Source organism: Ranitomeya variabilis, chromosome 6, assembly GCF_051348905.1.
Source record: "Ranitomeya variabilis isolate aRanVar5 chromosome 6, aRanVar5.hap1, whole genome shotgun sequence".
Lineage (NCBI taxonomy): Eukaryota > Metazoa > Chordata > Amphibia > Anura > Dendrobatidae > Ranitomeya > Ranitomeya variabilis.
Genome location: NC_135237.1, coordinates 216,787,639 through 216,799,965, shown reverse-complemented (window position 1 = coordinate 216,799,965; position 12,327 = coordinate 216,787,639). Strand labels below are relative to the sequence as shown.

General features: G+C 46.6%; 1 protein-coding gene across 6 annotated transcripts in view; it reads right to left on the bottom strand.

The window, feature by feature from the left end:
- RECK (reversion inducing cysteine rich protein with kazal motifs) overlaps positions 1-12,327 on the bottom strand; it is a 1,181,658-nt gene that overhangs the window by 283,294 nt on the left and 886,037 nt on the right. For all 6 annotated transcript variants that reach the window (XM_077269439.1, XM_077269433.1, XM_077269437.1 and 3 more), the window contains one exon: positions 125-247. In XM_077269439.1, the coding sequence (XP_077125554.1) occupies positions 125-247 (123 nt within the window). The remainder of the gene's footprint in view (positions 1-124; positions 248-12,327) is intronic.

The window sequence follows — 12,327 nt, the reverse complement described above, 5'->3', positions numbered from 1 at the left end:
CGAAAAAACGCGAAAAAAACGCGAAAAATATTGAACGTGTGCACATGGCCTTAGGTGTTTATTAACTGCTTGGGTCTCCTTTTGTATTTCTTTTTTATCAGGAAAAAGTAACTTAAGATCTTACCAGTAAACATGCTGCGATCAGTGTCAGAGCTGAGTTCATTTATACACTGCCGTTTAGAGCATTGGACCTTACCAGCAACACATGAACAGCTATTACAGGCAACTTTGAAGAATGTCCCATGATCTGTTAAATAAAACAGTTATACATTGAATCAATCAATATGCTTATGACTATCCAAGGTATGACAATCTCTTCATCATGAGCAGAGGAAAGCAAAGAACAGTAACTCAAAAGTCATAACATGCTACGTCTGCCGGCGCCTCTGCATGGTTACCCTCCTCCCACCATGCGGGTATCCCGGATTACTCACTGCTCCGGCCGCAGCAGCGTCCTTCTTCCTTGTGTGTGTCGCACAGTGTTCCGGCAGTGCACCGCGTGCGTGCACTCCCCTGTTCTTTTTTTTTTAAACATAATTTTTACTGATTTCTTTTAAACATAACATCGGATAGGATAACATAGCATCAGTAATGACACTGTAAAGTACCAAAAGTACATATACAGTGCCTTGCGAAAGTATTCGGCCCCCTGGAACTTTTCAACCTTTTCCCACATATCATGCTTCAAACATAAAGATACCAAATGTACATTTTTGGTGAAGAATCAACAACAAGTGGAACACAATTGTGAAGTTGAAAAAATGTATTGGTTATTTTTAATTTTTGTGGAAATTCAAAAACTGAAAAGGGGCGTGCAATAGTATTCGGTCCCTTTACTTTCAGTGCCGCAAACTCACTCCAGAATGATGATAAATATAATCCACCTGTGTGTAATCAAGTCTCCGTATAAATGCACCTGCTCTGTGATAGTCTCAGGGTTCTGTTTGAAGCACAGAGAGCATCATGAAGACCAAGGAACACAACAGGTAGGTCCGTGATACTGTTGTGAAGAAGTTTAAAGCTGGATTTGGATACAAAATGATTTCCAAAACTTTAAACATCCCAAGGAGCACTGTGAAAGTGATCATATTGAAATGGAAGGAGTATCATACCACTGCAAATCTATCAAGACTCTGCCGTCCCCCTAAACTTTCATCTCAAACAAGGAGAAGACTGATCAGAGATGCAGCCAAGAGGCCCGTGATCACTCTGGATGAACTGCAAAGATCTACAGCTGATGTGGGACAGTCTGTCCATAGGACAACAATCAGTCGTACATTGCACAAATCTGGCCTTTATGGAAGAGTGGCAACAAGAAAGCCATTTCTCAAAGATATCCATAAAAGTGTAATTTAAGTTTGCAACAAGTCACCTGGGAGACACACCAAACATGTGGAAGAAGGTGCTCTGGTCAGATGAAACCAAAATCGAACTTTTTGACAACAATGACAAACAATATGTTTGGCGTAAAGGCAACACAGCTCATCACCCTGAACACACCATCCCCACTGTCAAACATGGTGGTCGCAGCATCATGGTTTGGGCCTGCTTTTCTTCAGCAAGGACAGGGAAGATGGTTAAAATTGATGGGTAGATGGATAGAGTCAAATACAGGACCATTCTTGAAGAAAACCTGTTGGGGTCTGCAAAAGACCTGAGACTGGGACGGAAATTTGTCTTCCAACATGACAATGATCCCAAACATAAAGCAAAATCTACAATGGAATGGTTCACAAATAAACGTATCCAGGTGTTAGAATGGCCAAGTCAAAGTCCACACCTCAATCCAATCGAGAATCTGTGGAAAGAGCTGACAACTGCTGTACACAAATGATCTCCATCAAACCTCACTGAGCTCGAGCTGTTTGCCAAGGAAGAATGGGCAAGAATTTCAGTCTCTCGATGTACAAAACTGATAGAGACATACCCCTAGCGACTTACAGCTGTAATCGCAGCAAAAGGTGGTGCAACAAATTATTAAGTTAAAGGGGCCAAATAATATTGCATGCCCCACTTTTCAGTTTTGAATTTCCACAAGAATTTTAAATAACCAATAAATTTCGTTCAACATAACAATTGTGTTGCACTTGTTGATTCTTCACCAAAGATTAATATATGGTATCTTTATGTTTGAAACATGATAAGTGGGAAAAGGTTGAAAAGTTCCAGGGGGCCCAATACTTTCGCAAGGCACTGTACAAATCTTACTTGTCAGACAACAGGTCTTCATAACTTTTTTTAAAATAGTATATACACTCACCGGCCACTTTATTAGGTACACCATGCTAGTAACGGGTTGGACCCCCTTTTGCCTTCAGAACTGCCTCAATTCTTCGTGGCATAGATTCAACAAGGTGCTGGAAGCATTCCTCAGAGATTTTGGTCCATATTGACATGATGGCATCACACAGTTGCCGCAGATTTGTCGGCTGCACATCCCAAAGATGCTCCATACAAGGCAGGATGGATCCATGCTTTCATGTTGTTTACGCCAAATTCTGACCCTACCATCCGAATGTTGCAGCAGAAATCGAGACTCATCAGACCAAGCAACGTTTTTCCAATCTTCTACTGTCCAATTTCGATGAGCTTGTACAAATTGTAGCCTCAGTTTCCTGTTCTTAGCTGAAAGGAGTGGTACCCGGTGTGGTCTTCTGCTGCTGTAGCCCATCTGCCTCAAAGTTTGACGCACTGTGCGTTCAGAGATGCTCTTAGGCCTACCTTGGTTGTAACGGGTGGCGATTTGAGTCACTGTTGCCTTTCTATCAGCTCGAACCAGTCTGCCCATTCTCCTCTGACCTCTGGCATCAACAAGGCATTTCCGCCCACAGAACTGCCGCTCACTGAATTTTTTTTCTTTTTCGGACCATTCTCTGTAAACCCTAGAGATGGTTGTGCGTGAAAATCCCAGTAGATCAGCAGTTTCTGAAATACTCAGACCAGCCCTTCTGGCACCAACAACCATGCCACGTTCAAAGGCACTCAAATCACCTTTCTTCCCCATACTGATGCTCGGTTTGAACTGCAGGAGATTGTCTTGACCATGTCTACATGCCTAAATGCACTGAGTTGCCGCCACGTGATTGGCTGATTAGAAATTAAGTGTTAACAAGAAGTTGGACAGGTGTACCTAATAAAGTGGCCAGTGAGTGTAGATACATGGTTGGATCTCCGTCAATGCCTTGTAACACAAATTTTGGGGAAACAGTAAGAAAGAAAATAAAATAAAGACTAACTACATAGAAGGGTAATAGGGGAAGGAAGAGAATCTCTTTTTCTGTATTTTGCATTGTCAAGAGTGTCGTTCTATGGTACTATATGTTGTATCTTTAATAGGCATTATACATCTGGAATAGTTCCCAAGACCCCCTAAGGTCCCGCTCAGATCCTCCAGACAGTACCATTCCGTGTGGCGGAAGGGACTAATCATTCTCGATATTTCATGGGGGCTATAGTGGAAACCAATGAACGTTTTCCACAGCGGAAATATTTTCCCTGCGTATTTTTCTTTACTCCTTTCCGCCTCGATTAATTCAATTCTGAGTAATTGTTTCATCTGGGCTATTATCATCACCATCGATGGGGTGTTTGGTTTAAACCATTCGCCAAATAAACCACGTAAGGCTACAACTCAGAATGTATGGCTGTTTTTAGGGATCTTTGCTTTAACTCCTGTGGGTTGTGTCTCAGGGTGTCTTAACTGCTGAAATAGCATAGTTTGTGGTATTTGTGGGAGATGGAATCCCCAGCACGGTCGAACCTGCTCCCGTTTCCAGTACTCTTTAGCTGCCCTGCATTCACACATCCCGTGCCAGAGATTCGTTGAAGGTGTTCCGCACTTAGGGCATGCAATAATCCTGTTGTGGTATATAGGAGAGGATGGAATATTGAAACCATATAATGCTGTATGCATGAGCATAAAATAGGTTTACCTCCATCTTTCACATAAAATGGATTTTTTAACCTGTTCCCACCTATGTACAATTGTCTACACGATATCGTTATCCCCGATCCATTTCTCCCAAGTCTTAAACAGCTTGTTCTGCTTTAGCTTCAGGAATTTCTGTGTTACAGTGTTGTATATTGAGGATATGCTCTTCATCTGAGTGCTCATACCCACTCAATTATCTAGAATATGTAATTCCACTTCATCAAACAGTCTACGAAGTCTACATAAGCAAAAATATTGATCCTGCATGACCTGTAGGAAGTGTCTGCTTTCTATATGGAATTTGTCCATGATTTCTTGTGGGCTCAGCCATCGTTTAACCTCTGACAAAAATAGGAGAAAAAGGAGCAAACTGATAACATCCGGTAAAAATAGTCATGTAACTTTATTAATTCATAGAAAAGGTAAAACATCTCAAAAGTACATAAAGAGCCATAAACAATGCAGATTGCTATATACCCCACCCCCCACCTATCACCACCTCACATTGCACATGAGTCCCTAAAAAAAATAACATAAAGGTGCAAAGACCATAACCCTGAGGGAGCAGTGCATCCAAAAGTGGACATCTGGAGGTCAGCATGCATCCATAAAGTGACTAAGGATAAAGTAACACCTGTCTATCTTTCATATAAAGTGCGGAAGTAACTAGCAAAAGTTGCAATGCTTACCAGCAGATGAGTGGGAACAAGGGGGGTCGGATGGAGGGTCCCGATGCACGTTTTGCTGCTACTTGGGGCTTTCTCAAGGAAGTACTCCCTTGAGAAAGCGGCCCCAAGTAGCCGCGAAACGTGCGTCGGGACCTTCCATCCGACCCCCTTGTTCCCACTCATCTGCTTGTAAGCATTGCACCTTTTGCTAGTTACTTCCGCACTTTATATGAAAGATAGACAGGTGTTACTTTATCCTTAGTCACTTTATGGATGCATGCTGACCTCCAGGTGTCCACTTTTGGATGCATACCCTCAGGGTTATGGTCTTTGGACCTTTATTTTATTTTTTCAGGGACTCATGTGTAATGTGAGGTGGTGATAGGTGGGGGGTGGGGTATATAGCAATCTGCATTGTTTATGGCTATTTATGTACTGTTGAGATGTTTTATCTTTTCTACGAATTAATAAAGTTATATGACTATTTGTACCGGATGTAATCAGTTTGCTCTTTTTTCTCCTATTTTTGTCTGATGTTTATTGGAGCTGAGGTTGTTTGAACAGGGGTTGCGGACAATTTGTGTCGCTACCCCTGTTTCTCAAATATGTATATGGGATTTATGTTGCTACTAATCGTTCAACCTCTGTATGCATAATATTCCCCACTTTCTTCATGTTATCGCCTGCTTGTCCTATCACTCTTTTGATTTCTGTTCCCTGGGGAAATTCTGGGTAACCAAATAGTGGCATATGTTTAGAGATCTGGAAGGGAAGGCCAAATGCCTTCCTTACTATCTTCCAGCATACAATAGTGTACCGAAGCAATTGGGAAAATTTTACATTTTGTGGGAGTTTGGCCTGTTTTGCATGTAAGAGGGCATTTAATTCCCACTTCGCCACCAGCTGTCTTTCCAGATGGGTATTAGAGTAGCAGTTAGTGTCCTGTAGCCAATCTATCACATCTCTAAAAAGACTTGCTATGTTGTAGGCTCTGACATTCGGAAAATTGATCCCACCTTCACTCCTAGTTAGCATCAGTTTTCCCAATGCGATTCTGGGCCTTTTACCTGCCCATATAAAATGGGTAAAAGCTCTATTTATTCTGTTTATATCTAGATGTTTGAGCATCAGGGGTAATGTTTCTAGTGGGTATAGGAGTCTGATCATTTTCATCAAATGGCATCTTCCCAGAAGAGATAGCGGTAGATTCTGCCATCTCCGAAGTTCTCCTAGCATTTTTTCGATGAGAGGTGTATAATACAGTGAATATAGTTGTGCCGGGAGCCTGCCAATCTTAATTCCCAGGTAGGTGATATGTGTCTTTGCAATATGTAGTTCTAAACCTAGTTTCTTCCATTGTTCTGCAAGCGTATTGTCCCCCAATTTCAAGAGTTCGCTCTTGGTGATACTATAGCCTGAGTATTCACCGAATTTCTGGATAAACTGAAGAATATTTCCTAATTGTTCCAGAGGCCGGGACAAAAACAAGATGACATCATCTGCAAATAATGCTATTTTAGTGCTGCTAGCACCCACCCTGATTCAAATAAGTCTGACTCTTCCATATACCGAGCAAAGGGTTCCAGTGCCAAGTTGAACAGTAGTGTCGACATTGGGCACCCCTGCCTGGTCCCTTTATATAAATGAAATGGCTCAGAGGAAGCCTGGCATGTGTATTCTAGCTGTCAGGTCCCTATACACTCCATCCAGGTATATTCTAAAATTGCCCTTTATGTTGAACGAGTCCAGAGTTGTCCCCAGCCAGTCCCAGCTAACATTATCAAAAGCTTTTTCTGCATCCAGAGCCAGCAAAGCCGGTTTCTCTCCCGACTGGATGCGGCAACCCACTCCGTCCAACACAGTTAGTACCTTTTGTATGTTTTCACCACTGCCCTACCCTTAATGAATCCCACTTGTGCAGGGTTAACCAGTTGGGGTAATACTACTGCCAATCTGTCCGCCATTATTTTTTTGACATAATCTTCTGGTCTACATCAATAAGGGAAATGGGTCTGTAAGAGCAGGCCTCAAGGTGGTCCTTGCCTGGTTTGGGTATGACTTTAATATGTGTTTCTTTAGATCTTTCTGGTATCATCCCCTTTAAGAGAATGGTGTTGTAATAGTTTGTTAGCAGAGGGGAGATCTATTCCCGAAGGGCCCTATAAAACTCCCCGCCAAATCCATCTGGGCCTGGTGCTTTCCCATTTTGAAGACGACTTATGGTTTGTCTCACTTCTCCTTCTGTTATTTCTGCATTGATTATGGTGCTTGAACCCTCTAGGTTCAAGCACCATATTGTAATCCGATTTCTTATATTTTATTATTCTTCTTCTCCGCGTTTTCCGCAATTAATGCGGCCCGAACCGCTCGGCACAGAGACCCCGTTCAGGAGGCGTTTCGAAGCCCTCAGTGGGGACAGGTGTGATATGTTTTTTTGGAGTCAAACCGATTTGAAGTGTTTAAAAAAATCGCATTTTAAGAAAAAATTTTCCAATAGGAATTAATGGCGACCTTTCCATGACCCCCAACTGACATGGATTAAAGCTGCACTGACCTTACAAAGATGGCAGCTATGCAAATGTACGGTGTCTGTATATAGGGGAATGTCTGTATATAAGTAAGATAAGTAAGTGCCCCCCCGTCCTGCGTGTGATAAGTAAGTGCCCCAGTCCTGTGTTTGATATGTGCCCCCCGTCCTGTGTGTGATAAGTGCCCCCCGTCCTGTGTGTGATAAGTAAGTGCCCCCCCATCCTGTGTGTGATAAGTAAATGCCCCCCGTTCTGTGTGTGATAAGTAAGTGCCGCCCCGTCCTGTGTGTGATAAATAAGTGCCCCCCGTCCTGTGTGTGATAAGGAAGTGCCCCCCTTTCTGTGTGTGACAAGTAAGTGCCCCCCGTCCTGTGTGTGATAAGTCAGTGCCCCCCGTCCTGCGTGTGATAAGTGCTCCCCCGTCCTGTGTGTGATAAGTAAGTGCCCCCCGTCCTGCGTGTGATAAGTGCCCCCCGTCCTGTGTGTGATAAGTAACTGCCCCCCATCCTGTGTGTGATAAGTGCCACCCCGTCCTGTGTGTGATAAGTAAGTGCACCCCGTTCTGTGTGTGATAAGTGCCCCCCGTCCTGTGTGTGATAAGTGCCCCCTGTCCTGTGTGTGATAAGTAAGTGCCCCCCAATCTGTGTGTGATAACTAAGTGCCCCCCATCCTGTGTGTAATAATTAAGTGCTCCCTGTCCTGTGTGTGATAAGTGCCCCCCCATCATGTGTGTGCTAAGTAAGTGCCCCCTGTCCTGTGTGTGATAATTAAGTTGCCCCCCGTCCTGTGTGTGATAATTAAGTGCCCCCCATCCTGTGTGTGATAAGTAAGTGCCCCCGTCCTGTGTGTGATAAGTAAGTGCCCCCCGTCCTGTGTGTGATAAGTGCCCCCGTCCTGTGTGTGATAAGTGCCCCCGTCCTGTGTGTGATAAGTGCCCCCCGTCCTGTATGTGATAAGTGCCCCCTCGTCCTGTGCGTGATAAGTAAGTGCCCCCGTCCTGTGTGTGATACGTAATTGCCCCCCGTCCTGTGTGTGATAAGTGCCCCCGTCCTGTGTGTGATAAGTGCCCCCGTCCTGTGTGTGATAAGTGCCCCCGTCCTGTGTGTGATAAGTGCCCCCCGTCCTGTATGTGATAAGTGCCCCCTCGTCCTGTGCGTGATAAGTGCCCCCGTCCTGTGTGTGATACGTAATTGCCCCCCGTCCTGTGTGTGATAAGTGCCCCCGTCCTGTGTGTGATAAGTGCCCCCGTCCTGTGTGTGATAAGTGCCCCCCGTCCTGTGTGTGATAAGTGCCCCCCGTCCTGTATGTGATAAGTGCCCCCTCGTCCTGTGCGTGATAAGTAAGTGCCCCCCCGTCCTGTGTGTGATAAGTGCCCCCGTCCTGTGTGTGATAAGTAAGTGCCGCCCCGTCCTCTGTGTGATAAGTGCCCCCCCGTCCTGTGTGTGATAAGTAAGTGCCCCCCGTTCTGTGTGTGATAAGCAAGTGCCCACCATCCTGTGTGTGATAAGTCAGTGCCCCCCATCCTGTGTGTGATAAGTGCCCCCCGTCCTGTGTGTGATAAGTGCCCCCCATCCTGTGTGTGATAAGTGCCCCCCATCCTGTGTGTGATAAGTAAGTGCCCACGTCCTGTGTGTGATAAGTAAGTGCCCCCATCCTGTGTGTGATAAGTGCCACCCCTTCCTGTGTGTGATAAGTAAGTGCCCCCTGTCCTGTGTGTGCTAAGTGCCCCCCTGTCATGCGTGTGATAATTAAGTTGCCCCCCGTCCTGTGTGTGATAAGTAAGTGCCCCCCGTCCTGTGTGTGATAAGTGCCCCCGTCCTGTGTGTGATAAGTAAGTGCCCCCCCGTTCTGTGTGTAATAAGTGCCCCCCGTCCTGTGTGTGATAAGTAACTGCCCCCCATCCTGTGTGTGATAAGTGCCACCCCGTCCTGTGTGTGATAAGTGCCCCCCGTCCTGTGTGTGATAAGTGCCCCCCGTCCTGTGTGTGATAAGTGCCCCCACCATCCTGTGTGTGATAAGTAAGTGCCCCCCGTCCTGTGTGTGATAAGTAAGTGCCCCCCGTTCTGTGTGTAATAAGTGCCCCCGTCATGTGTGTGATAAGTAACTGCCCCCCGTCCTGTGTGTGATACGTAAGTGCCCCCCCGTCCTGTGTGTGATAAGTGCCCCCCGTCCTGTGTGTGATACGTAAGTGCCCCCCCATCCTGTGTGTGATAAGTTCCCCTCGTCCTGTATGTGATAAGTGCCCCCTCCTCCTGTGCGTGATAAGTAAGTGACCCCCCGTCCTGTGTGTGATAAGTGCCCCCGTCCTGTGTGTGATAAGTAAGTGACCCCCCGTCCTGAGTGTGATAAGTAAGTGCCCCCATGTCCTGTGGGTGATAAGTAAGTTCCCCCGTCCTGTGTGTGATAAGTGCCCCCGTCCTGTGTGTGATAAGTAAGTGCCGTCCCGTCCTCTGTGTGATAAGTGCCCCCCCGCCCTGTGTGTGATAAGTAAGTGCCCCCCCGTTCTGTGTGTGATAAGCAAGTGCCCGCCATCCTGTGTGTGATAAGTCAGTGCCCCCCGTCCTGTGTGTGATAAGTGCCCCCCGTCCTGTGTGTGATAAGTGCCCCCCATCCTGTGTGTGATAAGTGCCCCCGTCCTGTGTGTGATAAGTAAGTGCCCCCGTCCTGTGTGTGATACGTAATTGCCCCCCGTCCTGTGTGTGATAAGTGCCCCCATCCTGTGTGTGATAAGTGCCACCCCGTCCTGTGTGTGATAAGTAAGTGCCCCCCGTCCTGTGTGTGCTAAGTGCCCCCCTGTTATGACCCCAATGGCGAGGGTCTCAGAGATATCAGCAAGTCTGCGAAGTACAAAAATCCAGCTCATAGGGCAGTGGTAACTGGGTTGACCATATATCTACTCCTAACGCCAACACTAGAAGTAGCCGGGGAACATGCCTACGTTGGTCGCTAGATGTCTCGCGCCAGCCGGAGAGCTAACTACCCCTAGAAGAGGAAAACAAAGACCTCTCTTGCCTCCAGAGAAAAGACCCCAAAAGTTGGATACAAGCCCCCCACAAATAATAACGGTGAGGTAAGAGGAAATGACAGAGATGAACTAGGTTTAGCAAAGAGAGGCCCACTTACTAATAGCAGAATGTAGTAAGATAACTTATATGGCCAACAAAAACCCTATCAAAAATCCACGCTGGAGATTCAAGAACCCCCGAACCGTCTAACGGCCCGGGGGGAGAACACCAGGCACCCTAGAGCTTCCAGCAAGGTCAGGATACAGATTATATACAAGCTGGACAAAAAATGCAAACAAAAACAAATAGCAAAAAGCAAGAAAGCAGACTTAGCTTAATCAAGCAGGAACCAGGATCAGTAGACAAGAGCACTACAGATTAGCTCTGATATCAACGTTGCCAGGCATTGAACTGAAGGTCCAGGGAGCTTATATAGCAACACCCCTGACCTAACGACCCAGGTGAGCATACAAGGGATGATAGACATACCCAGAGTAAAATCACTAGTAGCCACTAGAGGGAGCCAAAAGGTAAATTCACAACAGTACCCCCCCCTTAGTGAGGGGTCACCGAACCCTCACCAAGACCACCAGGGCGATCAGGATGAGCGGTGTGAAAGGCACGAACCAAATCGGCCGCATGCACATCAGAGGCGACCACCCAGGAATTATCCTCCTGACCATAGCCCTTCCACTTGACCAGGTACTGAAGCCTCCGCCTGGAGAGACGAGAATCTAAGATCTTCTCCACCACGTACTCCAACTCGCCCTCAACCAACACCGGAGCAGGAGGCTCAGCAGAAGGAACCACAGGCACAACGTACCGCCGCAACAAGGACCTATGAAATACGTTGTGGATGGCAAACGACACCGGAAGATCCAGGCGAAAGGATACAGGATTAATGATTTCCAATATCTTGTAAGGACCAATGAAGCGAGGCTTAAATTTGGGAGAGGAGACCTTCATAGGAACAAATCGAGAAGACAGCCATACCAAATCCCCAACGCGAAGTCGGGGACCCACACCGCGGCGGCGGTTGGCAAAACGCTGAGTCTTCTCCTGTGACAACTTCAAGTTGTCCACCACATGACTCCAGATCCGCTGCAACCTATCCACCACGGAATCCACCCCAGGACAGTCAGAAGGCTCCACATGTCCCGAGGAAAAACGAGGATGGAAACCAGAGTTGCAGAAAAATGGCGAAACCAAGGTGGCGGAACTAGCCCGATTATTAAGGGCAAATTCAGCCAACGGCAAGAAGGTCACCCAATCATCCTGATCAGAAGAGACAAAACACCTCAAATAAGCCTCCAGAGTCTGATTAGTTCGCTCCGTTTGTCCGTTAGTCTGGGGATGGAAAGCGGATGAAAACGACAACTCAATGCCCATCCTACCACAAAAGGATCGCCAGAACCTGGAAACAAACTGGGATCCTCTGTCTGACACAATATTCTCAGGAATGCCGTGCAAACGAACCACGTTCTGGAAGAACACAGGAACCAGATCAGAAGAGGAGGGCAGCTTAGGCAAAGGAACCAAATGGACCATCTTGGAGAAACGATCACATATCACCCAGATGACAGACATGCCCTGAGACACCGGAAGATCAGAAATGAAATCCATAGAGATGTGTGTCCAAGGTCTCTTCGGGACAGGCAAGGGCAAGAGCAACCCGCTGGCACGAGAGCAGCAAGGCTTAGCTCGAGCACAAGTACCACAGGACTGCACAAATGACCGCACATCCCTTGACAAGGAAGGCCACCAAAAGGACCTGGCCACCAGATCTCTGGTGCCAAAAATTCCCGGGTGCCCTGCCAACACCGAGGAATGAACCTCGGAAATGACTCTGCTGGTCCATCTAGCAGGCACAAACAATCTGTCAGGTGGACAAGAGTCAGGCCTACCAGCCTGAAATCTCTGCAACACACGTCGCAGATCTGGAGAAATAGCAGACACGATAACTCCTTCCTTAAGAATACCCACAGGTTCAGCGACTCCAGGAGCGTCAGGCACAAAGCTCCTAGACAGAGCATCGGCCTTCACATTCTTAGAACCTGGTAAATACGAGACCACAAAGTCAAAACGGGAGAAAAACAATGACCAGCGGGCCTGTCTAGGATTCAGGCGTTTAGCAGACTCGAGATACATCAAATTTTTGTGATCAGTCAAGACCACCACACGATGCTTAGCACCCT